A 23,917-nucleotide genomic window follows, 5' to 3' on the forward strand; every position below is an offset into this window, starting at 1 on the left:
CACAGAGCACCACAAGACCCGCCATTTGCAAAGAGGCCTGTTCACAGCGCCAGATGTTGGGAGCAGCAGCGGCAAGTGTGTGTGTGTTTGTAGTTTTAGTCACGGGGGCACACTGTGAAACACAACAGGGTGCTAGTATGACTGTCTTTCAGAGTCCTGGATAATTCTGCTGGTAAATGGGGCTTTGCACTTGCCTGATGGGGCTAGACAGCACAAATGAAGTGATCATTTCGGATTGTGAATGATTCTAAATACCGATTCAGTGCACAGAGTATTCTGTGTGGTTCATTTTCATGAGAGGGAATTCTAGTATTGCTCATTGCGTCCGACTACGTTCATGAGAGGTTGAGCGTTAAGAAAAACTGTCGAAGTCAGACAACGCGATCATTTTACACAGACAACTAATTAATGAGCATTTGAAGCCGTCGCATGTGTGTGTAATCACAATTATTCATTATCAATGTCAAAATATTGACGTGCAGCCTCACAGCCAGAAAAAAAAAAATCAAAAAGTACATGATGTATTTTACCTGCAAAGTGGTGTCTAATTTTCTAATATGTCCCGTGCTTCACCTTGTCCTCCGAGTGTTTGATTGTAAGGAGAGAGAATAAGTTGCTGGAGTGGAGAGACGTTCGCAATCAAGGTTATTTGACTGAAAGTAGGAGGACAGAGGACGACACACCGGTGACAGCCAGTATTTATCTAGGTGTCAAGAGGCTGCCATAAATTAGTGACGACATGATGCTGCAATATCTTACTCAGCCAGATGCTCTCCACTTGGCTCCCACCGATGGATCTGCAAAACTTTCCATTCCTTTTAATCAAAAAGGCCACGTGGCCAGCAAGGCACTGTAGTGTGAGCTGGCATTACTGTGTGGCTGGTGATCAAAGCCTCTGCTGTGTTTAGGGGTAAAATCATGGTCCTGAAAACTCACTGTTCCACGTCTTGATTGTGTATTATAAAAATAGAGTTTGGTTTATTGACTCACTGTCCAAATACACGGTGAAATATGACTGAATTGATGGACCTGTTATATAAAGGCCTTTTTTTTTTTATTAGGATCTTGATAGGCAAGGTACTGGTTAAGTCTAGCCAGAGGCAGCTCATTACTGCTACATCTTCAAATAATTGCTCAAAAGCCAAATGGCCCTTCTGCCTCTGTGCTAAGATTTTCCAAAAGCTGCTTCAGAAATCGGGCTGCCTCAGTCCTGCATCACCAAAATTGACAGCCATGCTGCACTTTAGCATTTTTCTACACACATACATATTGTGTTTTCTTAACAAGCCATCATTAAAGTCCCCCCTCCAATTAGTTTATGAATACAAAACGTTCAAAAATTGTACACAAGCATCAAACCTTTCATGGCTTAAAATGACGGCATGTTGAAAATGTTCAGCCATCATATTTATCAGTCTTAAAAGAACAACATGATAATCATGTTTCTTTCAATAAACCTGGAGCATTTTAATGCCGGGAAGCAATGCATCATAGAGGATGGGAACTAAAACGACTTCAAACTTTTTAAAGTCCAAGTGAGAACGTTTTGTGTATTTCAGCTTAATGAATGTCAAGTAGAGGGGGGGGGGGGGGGGGGGGTGCTGTCTGTTTAGTTAGTGAAGCTGAGGATCCAACACAGCTGCAACTCATTAAAAAGGTGCATGAAGTAATCAGGAAGATTTCAGTCACACCTGGAGAACTGTAAGATGCAACAAAAACAGAAAACTGGAAGCTACTTTCTTCTCAAGACATTCAATGCACATTCTGTGTTAGCATACATGTTGCTACATGAGAGTAAAAGTCAAACGATATAGAAAATATTGCAACGTTTTTGCCTTCTGCTTAGGAAGCAAAATGATATCAGTTGTGATCGCAGTGTTGAGTTCCAGTCATCATTTTTCTATCAGGTTTCATCACACTCATTTATAGGCACCTGAGTCTGAAATGTTCAATTATCCTATCAAAATGAGATATGTCAGTGTTTTTAATATGCTCCACTGCTGGCAGGTCTTATGTTTTAAAAATCACCATTGATTTTAGTGAAGTTTCTTTATTAAGGATATCACAGTAATTTGTGACAAGAACAAGGTTTGTAAAACTAATTCCGTGTCAATTAGACTTACTGGTGGTTCTCTGTGTTTTGGCTCCATAAACTGAAAATTGACAAATACACACTGTATTAATGCCAAATATAATATTACATCCTTTTGTATGAGATTTCTAGCATCTGACAGGCAGCAAGTTTTCTATTATCAAATCAGTCAAGTACATTTTTAAACCACGCCCCTTTAAATGCAGTGGCGGACAACCATGTGTCATGACTTTGATGACAGTCAGCCTAAAGACGTTATGATCACTGTAGTAGACTGATTGAGTCAAGTTTCTGTAGGTTAATTGACATATTGTACGAACTTAATAGAAACTAATTGGTGGATTGCACAAAATTACCAAAAATAAATAAAATGAACTCCGGTATGGTCTTTCAAGAATGGGACCTGATTATGTCACTCAGTGCTTTCTTTAAATCTGAAACACAATGCTGAGTTGCATCATCGCTCCATGTTTACCAAACTAATTTTCTGTCGTATCATGTCTCACACGGTTTAATCCACGGTGCCACCGATTTGAGGAGAAGCTCGACAGTCATACGGCTGACTAACATAATAATAAGAGTCAAGTATTTCGTATTGAAGTTTAGCCGTGCAATACACACTGCTGTTCAAGGAATTTGTATGAAGCTGGATAAAACACTCGCCAGAATGGATTGCATACTTTGTATAAAGCAGGGGTCATGTGTTAATGCTTTTTCAAGCAGAAAAAGGAGGGTATTGCCATCAAGCCGAATTGGAAGGATTATAAAGGGGAAGGGCACAGACGTATTATCACGTCTGTGAAAGAAGTCATTGATGCTTGGCATTCTGAAATGCATTCGAGCCTTAGTTACTTAATTTGCATGTCATGGTGCTTCATAATGGCATTTTGATGGGTGCATTCATTGTGCTATGTGTGTTGTGCTATTCCTATTCGTCATTATGGAAATCATATACCATAACGAGTGTGAGTGTTTGCTAGAAGTGGGTCAAATGTTGACTATTGTAAAGAACACGAGGAATAAACCTCTCTCCTCCAGAGGAACTGCCTGTCAGCACAGCTGTACACGCTCACATTCACTTGCAGCATGAATAAATCAAGACTGCAGTTATATTATTCCATTCCAGTAAGACACCATTTATGGCTGAGTAAGAAATGAAATGCCACAGAGAGCTCAGATCATCCGAGAGGCAGAAGCAAAAAGAACCCACGAGAACATAAGGGAAGAGAAATACTGCTCATAGACAACTTTTTTTTTTTTTTTTAATCAAAGAGGGGGACGTAATAATCCAGACCCCAATCAGTGGTGCAGAGTTTTTTATTTTTTTATTACAACTGCAAAAAACAAGTTGTAATTTCACTTCCAATTTCATAGCCTTTTATCAGACACTCCCAACATGTTTATGCATGACTGCTTATCTCGAAAGGAACTGACAAACAATCTTTTGTTATGCTGCTGCACTTCTGCACAACGTGCTTCGGGGTACGCTCTGCTAATCATGTATTTCTCAAAGGACTGCGGTACAGTGCAACATCACACAGAATTACTACACCTTCAAATATGACTCACATATTTCATTTGATCATTGGAGAAAAAAAAGCCTCTGAAACTATGGATAGATCTTACAGGTTTTGATCTTGAGGTTTATAGATCTATGTTAAATAAAAAGCATGTGGGTTTGGAATACAATGTAGTGAATAATAAAACTGCGACTGTAACAATAATCGTTACGCACTTGTTATTGCATTTCTATTCAAAACCCATTTGCTTTACACGATTAAAAATTACTTCATAATTGTATTAAGCTTGTATAAAATAGTATAAAATATATCATATTTAATGAGTGCTATGTGTATTTTTTTTTAATCTTTACAGCTCTATTAAATAAGAGCTCTTCTTCCTACACTGCACGCTCTTGATATTGGATTGAGTGTTAAGTGTTTTCATAGGAATTTAGCACATTAAGACCACAAGCTCGGTTTTAATTAACATTATTGATTAGCAGTAATTTTACTCCCCCACCCTTACCATGCACCATTTATCCTAAATTAATGATGGTGGGCAAATTGACACAAGGAGTCAGCAGAGCACAGGGATTCTGCGTCCATGTCAAGCAGAAATAAATGCTAGAACAAGCTCAGCAGCTGAGGGCGGGGAGGAAAAGTGGGCCGATTCTTACCCAAGTTCCCAGTCATCAAATAGGCATTGTGGAAATCCTTCATGCCCAGTCCAACGATGTGGATGAATTCCTCTATGACCTGCATGAGCTCCACCGCTCCGGGATAGATCTGGACAGGATGAAAAGACAGGAGGGCATTTTCAATTTCAATTGGAGTGTGGAGCGTAACATAAAAATAGTAAAAGACAGCATATTAGAGATAAGCTGCAGGTGTATAGTTAAATGCAGAAGCTGAAAAGAACATAAAAAACACAACATTTAAAATGATGATAGCTAAATAAACAGAAAAGCAATAATAGAAGAAACGAGACAGACGTATTAGAAAATCACAGAGTTGCATTTATTGTGTTTTGCAACAGATTTCACTTTTTTTTTTTTGCACAAAATTTTATATTATTTTCAAATAAACGCGATTGAACCATGTAGAGTTAAACAATCGACAACCATTTTGATAATTTATCATTAGTTTTTTTTTTTAAACAAAACTGACAAACATTTACTTTTTCCAGCTTCTCAAATGTGAAGATGTTCAACATATCTGCTGCTTTATAGCTTAAATCATCAAGTGAAGAACGGGCAGATAGTTGCACTCCTAATTGAGCCATCCGCGTGAGACCAGCATCAGAGCCGTAGCCACCGGGTTTGCACACACAGTTGCTGCTTGGCTCCTCTTCTGAAAGGCTCTGCCAAGTCAAGGGCTGATTGCCTGGGTTCATGCGACGCTTCATGGACAGCAGCGCCCAGTGAGAGAATGCAGAGGCAGGGATTCAGCACCATGGACAGATCCACGGCTCGACCAGCAACACTGCTGGTCCCGTCAGCTCTTATCCTCCGAACCGATGGATCATAGGAACACTCGTCCAGTAATTGACCTTCAGAAGTTTGGACCACTGTCATGGCTGCCAATCAAGTGGTGATGGGTCAGATCTAATGGGAGGCTTTTGATTTAAGGGCCACCAGTTTTGTCGCTTGACTGGGATATCGAGAATACTGATTGTTGGACTGTGCGGCTGTGCCGCACACGACAGACATTTCTGCAACACATTTGCGACTTCCACGAAGTAGCAGCTACACACAACAATGAGGTGACAACATTTCAAAATGTCTTTAAAAGTAATGTGTCATGTTATACAAAGATTATTGCAGGACTTTAACTAAAAAAACTTGTGAGCGCACAATGGCGATGTCAGGCAATTAAAGAGGCCTTTGAGTGGCATTTAGCAATTAACACCTCCCTCTTGGCTTTCAGCAAACACCTGAGGCAGGTATTTCCCTCCTCGGTAACACCTTCTGTGCCTCTAACATGTGATGCCGCTAAGCCAGGCGAGCGGATCAGTGATGCTGAAGTTGAGAAGCCTCTGACACAGCAGAGTGGAAGCCGGGGAGTGGGGGGAGAAAAGCACATCACGGTCGCCCCTTCCGGCATGTCTGACGCACAGTGCAGTCATGCTCGTTCTGCTGGTCTCCATGGCAACCGTGCGATGTGAAGGCAGCGCAAAAGGAAATGGCTGCAGTGGAGGTTGTGTGTAGACAGAGCTCTTCCTTTCCTTGCCATGGTAACAGTGACAGGAGGTGAATATATAGTGATCTCCGCACGGAGCCAACTCTGCAGCCAGTAAAACCTCATAGTGAGGTGTTTTTTTCATGTGAGTGTCCACAGCGCGCAGCGTGTGGGTGCTGTGGACACTCGGCTCAGAACACTCATTAATGCAAGAAGAGCCAGCAAGTGAGAAATATCGACAACTGTGAAGTCCAAGCGTCGTCTTGTTGAAATCAGATGACGTCGCTTAGCCGACGCTGGAGTGGAGTGCCCGAAACTGAAGCAGTGCTCCGTGGACAGGCACATTAATAACTACAGAAATAATTAACACATTTCTCTTCTGGGTGTTCAATCACATAGACATCTTTTCCTATTTTTCCTCTGATCTGTCTGTCTCTATCTCTGACGCATTCACACTGACAAAACTGTTCATTTGCAAGCTCTTCTTGGGGCCTGCCGAACTAAAGCTGCAGTGAGTAAACACCTAATTACTGCCTGTAGAGACACCAAGGACCGGCACTCCTGGCTGAGTTTGAACCGCCTGCGCTCCCCTACCATCTTAGCTGAAGTCAGGCATGGAGAAACACGGGCAAAAAAGAGATCTGACTGACTTTAAGACACCCCCCTCAGTCATGTGTCAGTGCAGGTGACACCCAATTTATGTCAATTTAGCGGTGAAGGTGACAACAGAGCAGATGCCCTCTGCAGACTCGCCGTCATCGCAGATGGTATCTCTGTTAGAGTCTCGATGTGCGTGATTTCAGAAGTTCAGGTTGTCTCAGAGACCAGTGGCAGTTTTGAAAACGACAGTTGCCACCTGTCAAGCTGAGAGATGTGTCCGACGGAGGACGTAGCCAGACGCCAACCTCCACGGAAAAACACAGTGTTGACAAAGTGCACTGTTCTGTGCTCAGATTTTGATCTACAGTACACTACTGCTGTAGTGCTGCAGTCTGTGGCCCCTACATTTGTATCTGATATTGAGACTATGTTTTGTACAATACAGCTTCTATATGATGGAGCTCCCTTGCAATGTCAGAGAACGGCAAACAGGGAATTAGAGGCTTCTGTACAAACAATAAAACATCAACACTGTTTCATCTCAGGTCCAATTACACTGGTTGCCGTGATGTGTATCAGCTGGGTAAAACAATGTGTGAAGTGAGTTCTGCAGTGCTAATGGTTGGACAGTCTCTGTGGCAGTGCTGCTGCCACCAAGTGGAGCTCTGAGGAACTAGCTCTTTCTAAATGAGGCCAGATGTCACACCAGCTAAATGACCTCTCACAGAGAGATAGATGTAAATACAACACCCTCTCAACACTAACCTGACTTTTTTCTTTATCTCTGCTATTCAGAAGGAGCAACAGCAGTGAAGCTTTGGGTCGTTTTTTTTTTTTTTTTTTTGACACACGGCATTCACACAGCAACCTGAATTATTTAAGTGTACAACGATGTGCTTACCTTTTGCGCGTCTTCCCATTTCTCCTTATTTTCCTCCTCCAAGAGGTTGCTGATGATTTGAAAGAAGTTCTGTGGAGATGATGAAAGGGAAAATATGTAACACACCCACGCAGAAGCATTACAAGCGCAGCAGCGAGATGCCTTTTTAAAATCATGACACATAAACACTATGCACTCAAAGAGGACTGTTACGGATAACAAACTGACATTTCTCAAGGGATTTCTATCAGGGAATAATGACAGTCCCTGCGGGGCTCAATTGCACCAGGAAATTTGACACTGAAACCATGATGCTTTTACCAGAGAAAAGATGGAATTTGTGCATTAGCTCTGGCAGAAATATACCTCAAACCCCCTGCAGCTTGCAGCAAACACTTAATGCTAAAGGGGAGAAGCTGCAATCAGAAAGGAAGATGAAAGGGAATGCTTGAGCAGCTGTGTGAATTGTCTTCTTCTGCAGCAGGGGCTGCTTAGGGTGCATGCCTGCAGTAGTAATAGGAACCCTGTCTGATCTTTAGCCTTATTATTTCGTCTGGTCTACAATGTGCCTGAGGGAGTGGCTCTCTCTCTTGACACAGGCTATCTTGTTTTCTACTTGAATGCTTATGCTCCCTCTGGTGGTAATGTGCCCACTTTAACACTGCATTAGCTCAGAGACATGCGGAGGGGGTGGGCTGGCTGCCTGCTCTCCTGTCTGCCCACACACACTATAGAGCTCTCATGACAACATACGACAGGATGCTTTCCTCATCTCATAGCTTTTCTGTGGTGGGTGAATGGGCCTTATGTTTGCCCATCCATCACCAGAACGTTTGGCTTTCATTCCTGCAAAAAATGAGCATCAGACCAAACATCTCACATCCAGCGGAAACTGTTGATAAATGTTCATTAAAAAGAGCATCTCTGACATTTTGTAGTCCAAATACCAGTGTGCTTTGGAACGTGCATAATTTAGTGAGTTCAACATTTTGGTGATGTAGTTACCTGCATCCTAACCTGAAGTACAAGCTGTGTGCCAATTAAGTCCGCATTCAGACAATGCTCAAATGCATCTAGCATCACTGACACTGACATCACTAATGCTAGATATCTTGATTGTTTGTTTTTAGCAGTACAACATCCAACATTATGGGTAAATATATTTTCCTCTTTAATATATTGAGATAAAACATTCAGTGGAAACAGTACTGTGTTATATTATGGAATGTAACTGAACACTCACACTATTAAAAACACAGAAAACGACTGATGTGCAAGACTCACAACTTTCAAATGTTCCAGCACAATTACTTACATCTCTTTGCAGAAGAAGAACAACAACAAAGCGGCATTAAAAACTATAATGGAGAATTAGGTTTATCATTAGCACACATACAATATTCAAAGCTCGCTTTGCCGTTATCGTCAAATAGAGAGCAACATTTATTCCCTTCCACAGCATGAGCCAAACACATTGAAACAGGCACGCAGGACAGCACAAAGACCACAAAGAGGCCTGAGAAGGGTGTCTTTGAAAATGACACGGCTCTGAGGATATAAACTATGCTATTGGTGATGGAGGTGGAGCTTTAGCTATAATCTCCATCATCCTGGCATAAGGAGGATCAAGACTGCAGTCAACCCCAACATGATGAGATGAAAGAGCTCAGGATGTGGAGATCTCTTGATACAATGGAGCCGTGGGGTGAGTTTGTCAGATTTTGTGCTATTTCAGACATGTTAAAAAATACGTTTTGTTTTTTTTCTCATATATTACGTGTTTGCAGCACCAAACATTGCCTTTATCCAGTTGATTATTTTGTCACAAGAGACACATTTGTAAGCCACCTCGCCGCAAGATATGAATACATTTCAGTCAGATCCATGTCTATGTGTTCAAATAAACCCTCTGTCCACTTACTTGCACATCATCTGAAGAAGGCTCATAGCTGGCTCTCTTGAAGGTCTCTGTCACATTGCGAAGGATCTCCACGGAAGACAGCAGGTCACCAGCGTAGAAGTTCTTCCTCTGGGTGAGGTCCAGCAGGTTTTTGGTGACCTGGGACATCCCATCCCCCGCCAGCATCCTCTGGCCCTTAGCAAGGTGCCCCTGAACCTCCAAAAACAGGAGAAGACGAGACTTGCGGCATCTGTTTCCTCTGCAGGGTTTCCAGAGATAAACACTAAACTACACATTTGGACTAAATGGAGTGCAAAAAATCTGGAAGAAAGACTCCACTCTCTAAGGCCCTTAATGTGACACTTATATCTAAGCCAGGACGAAATGTATTCTGCCTCACGGATGTTTTGAAATGAGCCAATATGCATAAAAGAGTTAACTGGAGCAGAAGACACACATTTAGGCAGACATTGCACAGTGAAATGACATTTCACATCATTGCACAGGGTTTATGTCCATAAATACAGGTTCCCAGGTGCAGGGCGTTATGTGCTATCTCAGCTCTTCTGAATTATTTTATTTGTTGCAGTGATGGAGAGTTACCAAAATTACTTATTCTAGTGGAAATTCTATTGTGTTTCCAGAAAAAAAGGCAAACATACAAAAGCAAAAAAAACGTTATTTAATGAAGCCCTCTGAAATAGACCCAGGCTTTAATAAAAAAATAAAAAAAAGATTGAGATGTCTCATGAGATGAAAAAGGATGAAAGAAAGAGTTCACACCAGGATCTTTTGGTAAATAAGTGATTCTACAGAAAAGAAGACAGTCACCATTCACTCAGTTTCCACAACTTTGTTATTCAGTCAATTGACGATCCAATACAAAAATGTATTGTAATTGATGTGAGTTAAAATGCCGTAAAGAGCAAGTGAGGAAAAACATAAATATGCAAAAGTACAACAAGCTGAAGCAACAAGACGAACATGGATGACAAAATGCCCAAAACTCTAAATCAATTAGTATAAAGAGAACTTGACGGCGACTATTTATTACAGACAATAATTGCAAAATCATGTTTTAATTTGCTCATCTTTTGAAAGTGGTTAATCTGTGGGCCACAGTGTGATGGGAATGAGGGGGATGGGGAAAGCACTGGGGAGGTAATTTATGATGCATTGGAAACAGAGGCAGTGAGAGAGAGCTGACTTTGCACCTACTGATTGCTGCAAGTATCTGAATTCATTTGTTATGCATCGAGCATAGCTGGGCTGCTCCCAGAAGGCCATACCACGGTAATCCAAAGAGCAGCGTCGACTAGTGGTGCCTGTAGAGAGGAAGGAGACAGGGACAGATTTGGAGAGGAGAGGGAGCGAGGGAGGGAGGGAGGGATGAGAGGGGAGATGAGGTTGCAGGCATAGATAGTGGAGAGGGGGGGGGCGTATGGGATTAAGACCAAAAGGGAGGCAAAAGAAAGGCAGATGGAAGTGGTGGAGTGGAGGGTGTTGGATACAGGAAAAGGAAAAAAGACAAAAAAGAGAGGAGGACAGAAGTATTAATTATTTTCATAAGAGACTTGTCTTCCTGCCTTTTGTCCTCTTCTGTCACCCACCATCAAAATTTGATATCGACCGTTACATTTTGCAGTGGAGTTATATTATTATAACATTGTAGCACGAGGGAGAGAGATGTTTCTGGAAGGAAAGTGCTGCAGTATTTGAACATATTTGGGTTTGAATTATGAGCGGCAGACAGATCCCCATGGCTTTTAATGAATGCACTGTGTGTGCTGTGTTAATGCAACTTACAGTGGCTTATTCAAGCGTGCAGCAGCTCAACTGTGATAGCTGTCAGGCATTTAAACAGTGATTCCGAAATAGCAGAACCACCCAGTATCCACCCACATCGCCGTACACATCCTGCATAGAGGGGTCCAACATCACACCTTCCCTGCTGTCGACCCCGGCGGAGTGCACTTCACACATCACCCCACCGCTCCAACACAGGTGCTTGACATCCTGAGGGAAACTCCCACAGTACAAAACATTTCCCCTGGCACCCGTGCTTCACAAAAAAATAAAACCTTCGCTATCTCTTGTTCTTTCTCTCTCTCTGTCTTGCACACACGAACGCACACAGACAGAGATAGATCAAAACCGCACCTCCTACGCCCACCCTTTCCACAGCTACAACCTGGTGATATGCACTGAAGCCATGAGTGCACACCAAACATCGCTATATCCTGGGAGCGCCCATGCAGCGCTATGAGACAGCCCGGAGGGCAGCAGGAGAGGCCTACAGCTTTACACCGCGCTGAGCATCCGTCTCCCTCCTAACTGGCTTCACCTGGGAGGTTGTGTTTCCTTTTATAATCCAGACCCCTATTGGTAAGGACGCCAACACACAACAGAATATTTTCACATCGTTATGCAATCATCTTTTAGGCCCTCACACGCGGAAAAAAAGTGTATTTCATGAAGGCTGGCTACCTAGAAATTAGGATTTCCCGTTTTTGGCTCTGACATTCCTAAAGGTCAGTGTAAACTGAGAAAGACTGTGCCCTTTAAGTGGGATTTATTTAAAAAAAACACAAAGCAGTAAGAGGTCATGTTTCTGAAATGACAGATGAGAATCATGTTTGTGTATTGATTTCAAAGATGAGATTCAATTAAAAGCTATGGGAAGGCCTTTAAACGATGCTTGATCACCTGTAGTGTGCTTTGATTTGACTAATATATGGTATTTTGTCATTTTAATGTGGCTTCAGCAGCACTAGAGGACACAAACTGCCCGAGGCCAAAATCATTTAAAAGTGAAATGCTTGCACCAGAGCTCATTTTAGTTTGTTGACAAAAACTGTTTTGCAGAGAAAAATAATACATAATACAAATATAAGAGATCACAGTTGTATATTAACTTTACTTTTAAATCTGCATTTGGTAAATAAATATGCTTTTCACTCATTTACAACTGGATCTCTCCTTGGATCAAACTGTCGGTGGGATCAAACAAGGTCAGAGAAGAGCAATTCAGCTTTCGCTGTCATTCTGGACCAATCTGTCATCTCTCCTTGCATCATCAGTGATGCATGTAGAGTAAGTTGAGTATGAAATATTGGTCGGTAGAGATGTGCATGATTAAAAACCAAGGCTGCACTCCACTGAAGCAGTGACCTGTTGCTGTCCGAACAATCCTCCCAAAGACGGGAGGCTAAAACTGTGTTTACTGCCCGAGGAGTTACAGATGCGACGTGTCTAAAAGCACTCTCTGAGAGGGATTCCTGCAGACTTTTGTGTGTTGAATGTCATCCTGTGATAGATAAACAACCTTTATTTTAGCGAAAGAAACCTTGAATTCAAACATCTGAGTGAGGTAAATATCAAAGGATGATGTCTTGTGTTTTGAGCACATAATCATTTTTCTCCGCATTAACCTGTGGAGTGTTTGTTTAATAGCTTGTGGTTCAGTTGCTTTGATTGCTTTCTCTCAGTCGGCTGACTCAAACTTAAATTGATAATTGAGATTTAGGGTCTCTCGTTAGACGTCCACATAAATAAGAGCACAATAATGTTTACATGCAAAATCTCTCCTGCAGGCTAACTTGTAACTGCAGGTGTCAGTAGGGAAAAGAATGCATGTAAAAGTTTAAAGACTAAATAGTATATTTCACTACTGGTACTCAGCATATTTGATGTTTAGCAAATATCAAAACATACTAGTTATTCACTTTAATTTTACAATGTGCAGCACTGGAAAAAAAAAAAGAGTAAAGGAAAGATGAAGGACATCCTAAGAATTCTGTGCTGTATGAAAAAAAAGAAATAGCTTTAGCCTTGACAGAGGGCTGCTTTGGAGCTCCTCTGGAATGAGTGAGGACCGTTTTAGGAACTCAGATATTGTATTGTTAAGATTTACTTCAAATGTGATGATTATAAAGACAAAGAACTCGAGTCCGACTCCAGATTGTATTGTCTCTCTTGTAGTGTAGTTTGTGTGTTTACCAATGTTTGAACCTTTGTTTAAGTGATACAAAGCGAACACATTAATCTGCTGTGTGTCTATGTGTGTATTGTCCCGACTTTTCCTCCCTTCTCGCCTCCGGTGGCAGTTGTCATCCATGATGACTGAGGCGGTGCTGACGCCTCTGCACCGGGTGCTGTTCCTATGGTGACCTTGATGACGGCAGTGACTACGGCTGAGTGGACACGGATGCCCCCCCCCCCCAACATATTTAGACCCTTCAACCAAGCTGTCTTCCTGCATTCACGTTGCACATCTTGCTCTGTTGCCTTTTCTGAGCAATATTTCATCTTTGTTTACCTGCTCTCAGTAGCCATCACACGTCTCCCGGAAGGAGGAGGTCTGTCTGTGAGGCCTTTTGGTTCCTTCTCGCATTATCCTCATTAAGAGCTGTGTGGGTCTGACCTTGATCTAATTACAGGTCCAAAGGATGGAAGGTGTTGTTTTCATTTCACAGGTTCATAATGTGGGCTTTGTGAAACCCGCTGACACCGGAGCTGTGATTAATGGCTTTACAAATAAACTTGACCTGACCTGAACTGTTGTCCATCATAGTCTCCCAGTGGTCAGTGCCGGTTTTGACAGGGGGATGCACTGTGCTTAAACATGAAATATGTCTGTTATTTCACCCTTTTGTCATGACACTGCTCTTCTTTTGGATGTTCATTACAGGTCCTCGTTCTGTCATAAAGTAGTACGGCACCATGTGTGCTAATTGGTGTGAATATATATATATATATATATATATATATATATATATAAACACGTGTTGACCACCCAGACTGCAGCAATGGCATGTATCTCTGTATTACAGCAGTCCGTGCAACCCCTGTAACAGCATCCAAATTCAGTAAAAAAAAATGTAAGTAAAAAATGTGGGATAAATGAGTCATTAATGTCAAGGGTTCACAACAATCTTTTTATACTATAATGTATTAATGTGATGCAGCTCAGTAAGAACACTAATGAGTTTGGCTGCATAAAGGCGCCGACTGTCTCACGCTGACTGACTGACCTGGATCTGGCACATACATTAAAGACACCTCTTGGTGTAAATGAAATTCTTAATCAGCAGAGGTGTTACATTTCTAACAACATCGTACAGAGAGGAAGAATAAAAAAACAAAACAAAAGGCCCTCACAGCAAGCTGGAAATAGCTTCGTATGGTGCCAGACAGTTATTAGCCATAAAAACTAATGTCAAACCCGAAAGCTAATGTCATGCCAGTAAATCTTCGTCTGCGTTATTTTGCCGCAGGTGAGCCATCTGTGAATGACAGCGCGTTTGCTGCTACATCTAGTTTGCCAGTTAGCTATTTTATGGTGAAGAAATGTCGACTCACAACACCTTTGATTGTTTAAATCTTTTACAAGAGCTCAGCGTGTCAAATCAGCCTGTAACTTTAGCACCCAGCAGCGCTTCGTTGTGCTGTCTGTTTGTTAGCAAACTGACCTTCAACAAGAACAAAAGCAACAAAAAAAAAAAAGCGGTTAAACAGAGGCTGCATTCTTTTTCAACATTCCCCCTTTCTCCCTCCCCTCTCTCTTCTTTTCAAGAACTGAGTGTTAGTCTCAGTTGGAGAACTCCCATCCTCTGCTCTAATGCTCTTCCCTCCATGCTCATATTAAAGCTTCTGCTTAATGTCGGAAAACAGACCTCCGTGTGCTTTTCTTGTTTCTCTCTCAGAATCACAGTTACCGCTCTGTATTCCATCCAGTGCACACGCTGTGTACTGATGGGTGTAGCCATGAGTTACATCACTGCATGTGGAAATTGGATAAAGGGATCTGCGCCTTCTCTGCAGACAGAGTAACACCATTTTGCCACCAGATAAAGTTTATCTCATTATCATGACGTTTTCGTGATTTGTTTCAGATTAGTCAGGTAGCTTTAAAAAGTAAAAGGCTTGTTGATAACCTCTAAAAGAAAGGACAGCTTACTGTGATGGCAGGAATCTAGCATCGTTCCTCATAATGTAGCATAATTAGTAGCATTGTGATGTGCATTTAAACACTAATACTATACCATTAGTGTAAAATTGCTGGGTAATTTTACCATTGTAGAGAGACAGTTGCATTTGTTGGAGTGATTCAAACTGCCATTATGCCAAAATGAGTCAACTTTAGGTCAATCAATGTCGCGCTCTTACAGTTATGCAAAAGGCTGAATCCACAGCATACATATCAAAATGTATTCCATCACTTTGTTTCCTTTAATGAGTGGACTACTCTTTTTGTTTTACTCCCACAGGATGGGTCACAAAGAGTTTTTTGTTTTTCCTTAGGGGAAGAAAAAGGGGCAATAATAATAAAAGACTAGTAAATTCATGTATGGGACTCTGCGTGCACACTAAACCATTTAGAAATAAAGATATTGCTCATGTCCTTACCTGTGGCATTGGGTGGGCATCTATTAAAGGCCAGTTCTCCTGAAGGCGTCCGTCTCCACACCATTGATACTGCATAGTCCTCCGGACAAATCTCGTACGGCGCTTAAAAGCAAAGTGGTACAAGTGTAACTACATTGATGCAAAGAGCTTTTCAGGATTTCCAATATGATGCAACGATTTCTTCATATTACACACAAGGAGGTATGTAAATATAGGAGATCAAAGCTGCATCGTGTTGGTGAATATGAGCATGCTGTTTAGTATCGTGATAAAATGCACCCTCTCCTATAAACACAACTTTTGTGTGTAGGCGCTACATAATAATGATAATAATATATTTTCGACACAGAATGGAAGTATTAAAGGACTTCACCAAGTTAAGACTCCATGCCTTCATTTATATTCATACTCTTTCATCCTCTGTATCTGCATCTCCTCTTCAGGTCCTGTTATTGTTACGTAACATTTCATTCTCTCGCCAGAGATAATAATCTCTTCACTTTCATTCAGATTTAAGTCTTATTATCCTTCGGCTCACCTGGACAGCGCTGGTCACTGCACTTTCTGACTTCCTCTCCGGTGCCATCACACTGGTGCCCAGTCGCCGCTGCCCCCTGACACACCCGCGCTCGCCTCTGCCATCCACCGTCGCAGGACTTCGAGCAGCCGCTCCACGGACCCCAAGGATTCCACTGTCCGTTAGCTACAACAGAATCATCCTCAGTTGGAAACAGATACTCTCACAGGTATACAAAAAACCCCAACAGAAGTACAACCAAAATGATACATCACAGTGTGTTCATTTTATCGTGTGCCATTTAGGCTTTTATTTTCATTTTATTGATTTTTGATTGCATTTATTTCTTTTGCTATCCGTGCGTTCAGTTTGCAGGTGCAGTTTGTTGGTAATATTCCAAAAATGAACGAGATTACTTTGAATAATCAAGAGAATGTGGGTTTTATGACTAAATGAAGCTGCTCTCTGAGTGGTGATCATTCGCCTCACTTTGCCAATATTAAACAACATTTATGCTGAAGTTTCCAAAACCAGCAGCATGTTTTATGCCCTTGTAACGAACACTGTTAAATTGTGCATTAGACACAAAAACAGATGCTTCCCTTCAGCGGTGTAGTAAATCACATGCCCTTGTCTGAACGGAAAGGTACAAAGCCCTGTGAGCAGGAAACGCACTCCACTCTCATTCTAACCTCCGCTTACCCCCCCGCCCCCCTTCACACATGCAGGGCTATCTTGTGTCCTACAACTGACCTCTGTCAGGATTGCTTCCGGAGGAGAAACAAAACAGAAACCATTGTGACCTGTTGGCAAAAACTATCCGCAAGACGTTGATCAAATCCCAGCAGATACTAAAGCCTCTGCTCCACATCAGAGCAGCTGATTTCTCAGACAGATGCATGCTCATGTGTTTCAAAGAGCTCATTGTTTCAGCAGTCCTGGAGAAATTCTTTCAATTTTGAAACACATAACACTGATTCAAATCATGCACAGGCCTTCATTGTAGTCATTAGTTTTCTACTTTATTCTGTTTTGTTAAATTTCTTCAAAGAATGCCTGTTGCCTTTCAGCACACTAAATTACTCAAAGATATATTTAACTGTTTCTGAAAGACATATTTCATTGGGTTTTGCATTGAACTCTTTCTTTGGGTTCTACAAAGCGAGGCGATGCCACTAGCGGTCATGAACACCGTGCAAATGAAGGCCTGGACTGTGCCGTCTCAGTAATGTTGGATCTTTCATCTCGGTAACAAAGAAAGAAGAAGTGCTAAATATGCAGGCCTCATTAAGTAAATAAATTGTATAATGCCTCCTCTCGCTGGGAAGCGAACAACAGCATCGTCTGCTTCATTATCATGAGCGCAAATTGGAAATACGCGGTCCCAAGCATGTGCTATTTTAGTGGTCCAAGAGGGCATAAGGTTGACTGGCAGCGGTTACACAACATTTCCACTGACTGTGAATCTCTCCGCCACACACATACTACAGAACTACAGAACAAAAAAAAAACTGTTTTAGCTGCTGCAGTGGAAATTGCATCAGGAGATTATGAGAGTGCTCAGGCCCTTCATATGATCAGACAATTCAAAGCCTGATGGAGACCTCTAAGCTGACATCTTTCAGCCTCTAATGCGTCTGTGATGTTGACAGACAGTTTGGACAGCTAACCCTGAATTATGTGAAAGGCATACAGTATATCTAACTGGATTTTACAAATCCAATTGATAAAGCATGGTCTTAAACATCATTCTTGATTCTTACAACACAGCTCTGTTTCTTCCTGCAGAGGTTCGCAGCACGCCACAGAACGAGTCAAACCAGGCTGCATATTTGATCTAAAGTTGATTGTAATTATTTTAGCACTCATGGTTGTAATGATGGCGGCAACAATGTGCGACGGACTGTTTTTTTTTTGTCTCTCTTTTCCCCCATTTCAAATCATGATTTTTGAATTGAGGCATCAAAGCGGATACAGAATTAAGAGGCTCAGGATTTTACCTGTGCAGTCAGGATTATGGCACTCTCTGCTTTCTGCCCAGTGACCGCGACACTCAGATCCCCCATGGGCGGCCGCTGAGCACTGCCTGGTCCTCTGCTGAGTGCCATTGGCACAGGTCACCGAGCAATCGCTCCAAGAGCTCCACTCCTGCCATTGTCCGTCCACTGAGGCACCAACCACAACCCAACAAGCATGTCCCATGTGAAGGGAAAAAAAGAGGGCAGACAGAAATGGGAGGAGATATTCAGATCACTATTCTCTCTCAGATTGAAAGCCAAAAAACAGACAAAAAAAAATGACATGACTACTTGTAGATTTAGGAGAATTGTACTGCTATGGTTTCCGAGTCTGGTTAGAATTTCAAAAACATAGCCAAGGGCAAGAGGAGACTAAAACATAAAAAGTGTTTTTTTAGAATGCCCTCGTATAAAGATTTAGATTATTAATGTCAAAGGCACAAACTGCAGAATCCATTTGTCAGCTGCCTTCCATTTTCCCTGTCTGGGCAGAGAGAAAGCATCTGGGATTGAGCGGTTTTCACTGAGTCTGTTACCAGAGCAAAGCTAACATTTACTGTGTGGAAAAACTCATCATCACTAATCTGCTTAACATTCACAGGCAATTGCGGGTAAGTGATTTTGACGTCAGTATTACAGTATTGACTCTCAACTAAACCGCATTATTGTGTAAGCACGCTTACTTAAAATGCAACACAAATCGGGCTTCTTTTCAGCTTTGTACTCACCTTTGCAGTACTGTCTGATTATGGGATACTAGATGTGTGTAGGTAAACTGTTACCATGATCAATAATTAATCATTTGAAATAGGTTTATGATGATTTACCTTTTATATTCCTCTCATCATCATGCCTTCAGGGATAATTATTACAATTGTTGTTTTGAATAGATTCAGAGAGCAGATGATACCTGGGCATAGGGCTATGTTGCAAAGCTTAGTCTGGGTCTCGGGTCCGTCACAGGCCCTGCCTCCATGCTGGGGAGGGGCACACACCCTAGTCCTAGTGCGGTGACCTCGGCCACATGTGAATGAGCACAGGCTCCACGGTGACCACTCGTCCCATACACCGTGTACTGCGGGCACAGAAAAGGCATCAGGCCTAATCAATGTCTCTGTCTCTGCTATAGCATAAACAAGCCCATAACAAACTGCCATAAAAAATAAAAACAAATAAAAAAATAAAAACTGATGTAAATGAAACACTGAGCACACAGACACTGTGGGGCTTCACAAAGCCTCAGCCACAAGATTCAATCACCTCTGTTCATTTAATACAATTATAATAAATGCTACCCGACTTAAAACAGCAGCAAAGGTATAGAATATGATAAATATGTCAATCTTCCACGTGGCAGTTTTCAACAGACAATAGCAGCAATAGAATCCTGACTCTCAAGGTGTGGGTGAGGAGCAGCAGGCCTGCACACTGTTACAGCTTGCTGAGTCTTCTTGGTTGACTGGGAATCTAAAAGCTGTGGACCTTCAGGTTAATGTGGGCTGACAATAGTTCTGCAAGTCTGTCATTACACCAACATACTCATCATGGTAATGCGAAAAACAGACAGTCCGTAACCTGGTTCCAGACATCCGAATAACTGGCCACATTTTACCATTGGTAAGGAAATGGCCACTCAGACTAAATATCAGGCTAGACAGACAAAATCCAACAGGAAATGTATCAAAGTGTTATATATGTTTCATATGGTGTTTCCTCATCAGCAATTCATGCTCAAATATTTCAAAAGTTATGCTATTTAAAACAATTCTAAATATCTTGTGGCATATTGGTATTTTTGGAAATATTACCGCTATAATTAAAATATAAAAGAATATATTAGTAATACTTAAAAAAAAATCAACTGTGAGATGTTATATTTTCAAAGTTTTGATCTCGGATAAACAAACTTTGAAGAAAACTTTAATTTAGTTTCTACTAACTTTTCTGCATACCCACTTCTATTTCAGAACACTACAGATCATTTATGATAACTATCTATAAAATAAAATACTATAGATAAATGTGTCTTTTTCCTCCTCTTAGCTGCTTATATAATATAATAATGCTCTAAAAAAAGAGGTGTTCTTTATCAAAGTGCAACTTTTAAGCTATATATATTCATTTAAGCTGGCAAAAGGCATCATTCCTCTTGCATCTTGGTTTGCATATAAGTTTGAGTGGGTTCTAGTCGACAGATGGTGAGTCTTTATAGAACTGCAGAGGATATTTGCTATTGGCTTAAAGCTTTACTTTCAATTGGGAAATATGGGCATCTGAGATTTAGACAGAATTAAGACACCTACTGTCTTGTCTTGGCAGTTGCAGTGTTCCCTAAATGTACACAGTGATATCAAATGATGGACACACTCAACATGTAAAAGTTTAACCTTATTAGTTTCTCAAGCAGCTGCTGGTTTCTTGATCCAAGTGATAAAGTGCTTTTACTGAAGGAGTTGAAGGCTCCAAACTTAACTTTAAGGGGACGGAGATTGCATCAAACCAAATTCACAATGGAACTGTTGGTTTGCGTCAGAAGTATGGGTATACTGAAGATACTATATGCACAGCAAACATTGTATAGCAGCAAAGTCTTTGTATTCTAATCAGTACAACGGCTTACAGGAAACTACAATAGGAATAACAGGCTGATGTGGGTGCGCATGCCTTTCAGTGAATAGATTTAGGCACAAAATAAATCAAATTATTTGTTATGAAAATTTTGATCAAAAACTAAATGGAGTGCACACAACATATCTGGTGGATTTCTTTTAATCGTCTGTTGATGGCGATTTAAGACCTTGTAAATGAGACTTCTTTGTCCACAGTGAATTGGTGGTTCCCCTTTAGAAGCGTCACTATCCGTAGCTTGGACAGAGGATTACAGCTCCTGCAGTATAATAGTTGGATCTCAGGATCAGTTGTAGAGTTGTTGGATCTTGGGATCAAGCTGACAGTCCGCCATGAGGCGGAGCTACCGTCTGTCCCAGCACCTCTAGGCGCCGTTTTGATGCTCTTAGCTAAGTGTCCCCATGGTGGCCGAGGAGTTTACTTTGAAAATTTGAGTTCAAAGCAGGCAGTCACCAAAGCTACTGTATCAGTGATGCAATAGGATTTAGCTTCTTCTGTTTTTTTCTCTGAACTGCGTCCATTATTTACAGGGACAGCCATGAGCAATACTGCTCTGTGTTAGAGGTGAAACTCTTGGACCAGCACCAGATGATGGACAAAGCAAATTCATTTGCCAAGAATGTTTTCATCGTTTGTGGTAAACTGGGATTTAGTCCATTTAACTGATATCATTCCAGTGATGTTTTACCTTTTTAACTTGTTAGCCATCCTCTTGTACCTAACTGTGTTCACCATATAATATATATATATAATATACATATATATATATATATATATAAAGCTGCAGTTTGAGCCTATTGCACATAATATTGCACTTGCCATATATTTTTGAACAATGCAAAACGAGGATCAATGGCACTTGGAAGTGTTTTTTGCATTAGGTTTGCCTCAGACAGTAACTTAACTGGTTTCTGGGTCCTTCGGTTGACAGAGTTTCTCCAGTAAAGAGACCTAATCACATTGACACAGTGAAATCAGAATAATAAAATACGATGTCATTATATATTTCAATATTTTCCTATATTTTTTACCTAAGTTAACAGGTGTTATTGTTTCACTGTCAAAATGTTTACATCAATGTGTCAACAGAAAATGTCTCTTACTTTTTCTAGGATGTGTCTTATCATTGTTTTTCTTAATTGATCAATAATAGAAGATAGAACTTCTTATAGTCTTCATTTATTTGTCTTTGGTTTGCACTGATTAATAATGGTATACTGGCATGGTTGTGAGTTTTGCATTACAGGCACTGAAACAGTTTCCTTTCTTCTTTTATTAAACTAGGCATGGCCTTTATGATGAGGTTGGCAATAATGCAATATTTTGCAGACTGAAACTCTCTGTGCTTTATGCTGATAAATGTTTTTGTAGGCCTTTTGTTTTCAAGGAGGCTATTGCTGCTTATGCTAATTGCCCAATTTTCGTGTTTAATGTAAGTAAACACATGACATTCTGCCTACCAACCAAGTTATCTTATTGGTAGCAGCGGGTGTTTAGTACAACTCAAATAGAAACGTTCATTAATTTGAGGCAAAACAATATATGTACAGTAACAATGGTCAATGTTCTCTCCCAAATTAAAATTAAAAAGTGTTATTGCACGTTCAAGCTTTTCAACGCATTAAGGATAAGTCTGACATTATTTAATATTGCCTATTTATCACTGTCAAAACTGCAACTAACATGAATCCTTGCCTGTTGACAGCCACAGCCTCAAATACTCGACTGTCGTCAAAAAAACCTTTAAAATCATATCGAGATATACCTTTGCACTGACGTATGACATATTACATCACTGCCATGAGCATCACTGGCGTGGCTTATTTTGAAAGACATCTGCGGCTGCATGAGCACATCCTGTAGAGTAGGACGGAGTCTGACGGACGTATCTGCGCATGCTCGATCAAGTGGCTTACTGTTTAAATCGTTTATTAAAATAAACAGCGCACGCCGTGCTCGTCGACCTGAGAGAACATCCCACCCAAGCTCAAAGGTATGGCTCTTTTATGTGCTTTTCACCGTTTGGATTGATACACTTGTAGTGGTAAGCAAACAATACTTTCTCACTTGTTGATTGCAAGTTAAAATACGCTCGCGCCAAATCCTGGCAGCTAAGAATTTTCTCATTGACTGGTGCCATAATTAACTTCAAATGGAAATTACCACCCTCGACCTCCTCCCCAACCAAACCACACATTGTGAAATGTGTGTTTTAAGAATAAATTGATATTGATTGAAATAAAAGAAAGTTTAGCACCCATGACAAATAATAACTTCATAAACAGGCTTGTTTTACTAAGTAAGATACAACACTGAATGCTGATATCAACCTCATCACGTTAAATGTTGTGCTGCAGTGTAAAACAGATTTTGTGTCGGCTCTGAACATTGGCATTGGTCGTATTCATACATGAAATCTGACCTCTGCATTTAACCCATCTTAAGCATTGGGGGCAGTGGGCGGCTTTGAAACAGCCGGGTGAATTAGCATATATGTAAATACTGTATGGTACCTTAGAAATGTCAAATATGACTGGGCTGCTTTCATTCTAAAGAAAAAATGCACCAGAATTCTAAAGGAAAGAAAGGAGAAACTACAGGTTGCTGTTGGTTGGGTTGAAAAGGGGGATAACTAAGGTAAGAGTAATATTTGGTAAAGCAGAAATGTTATTGTATTTTGGCAGGTGCATTGTGTTGGATGAGCAGGATCAAAACTCGAAAGGAGGCCCAGAATTTCTAACTACTTGCCTGCAGCGCCTGATCCATCTGTCATCGATGATGTTGTTTTCAGCGACGGTGACTAAGGTAAGCGACGGCTCCTTTTAGACTGGAAGTGACGTGTCTTTAATTTAAGCACTCTGTTTTGGAGGCATCCTTCCACCTTGGCATACTACTCGCAGTTTGAAGAGAGTGAATCGATTTGTCTGCCTTTTCGGGTATTAGATATAGACTCTGTTTATGTGGCACCACGCCAGCTGGGAATTATTTTTATCCCAGTTTGCAATTGTAACTAAGCAAAGTTATATCAGCTGCATTTTTTTAGCATGACTTGGAAAAACAAGGTTTGTGATCCCAGTGCACCGTTTTTGATATTAATAATTGAAGACAAAAAAAACATTATTTTTCTGATATTACAAGGAATGCAATTTAACAACAAAGCAGGACTACAGTACATTTGATATAGTCTACCTAAA

General features: G+C 41.0%; 1 protein-coding gene across 1 annotated transcript in view; it reads right to left on the reverse strand.

The window, feature by feature from the left end:
* The window catches only part of adgrb3 (adhesion G protein-coupled receptor B3), a 104,931-nt gene that overhangs the window by 33,980 nt on the left and 47,034 nt on the right, over nt 1-23,917 (reverse strand). The window contains exons 4-11 of the mRNA XM_076077161.1: nt 19,006-19,170; nt 18,078-18,242; nt 16,099-16,263; nt 15,561-15,662; nt 10,371-10,477; nt 9,174-9,368; nt 7,274-7,342; nt 4,272-4,380 (exon numbers count right to left, since the gene is read on the reverse strand). Of these exons, the coding sequence (XP_075933276.1) occupies nt 4,272-4,380; nt 7,274-7,342; nt 9,174-9,368; nt 10,371-10,477; nt 15,561-15,662; nt 16,099-16,263; nt 18,078-18,242; nt 19,006-19,170 (1,077 nt within the window). The remainder of the gene's footprint in view (nt 1-4,271; nt 4,381-7,273; nt 7,343-9,173; nt 9,369-10,370; nt 10,478-15,560; nt 15,663-16,098; nt 16,264-18,077; nt 18,243-19,005; nt 19,171-23,917) is intronic.

This window comes from Anarhichas minor, unplaced genomic scaffold (assembly GCF_050575085.1).
Source record: "Anarhichas minor isolate MPS153535 unplaced genomic scaffold, ASM5057508v1 ptg000058l, whole genome shotgun sequence".
Classification (NCBI taxonomy): domain Eukaryota; kingdom Metazoa; phylum Chordata; class Actinopteri; order Perciformes; family Anarhichadidae; genus Anarhichas; species Anarhichas minor.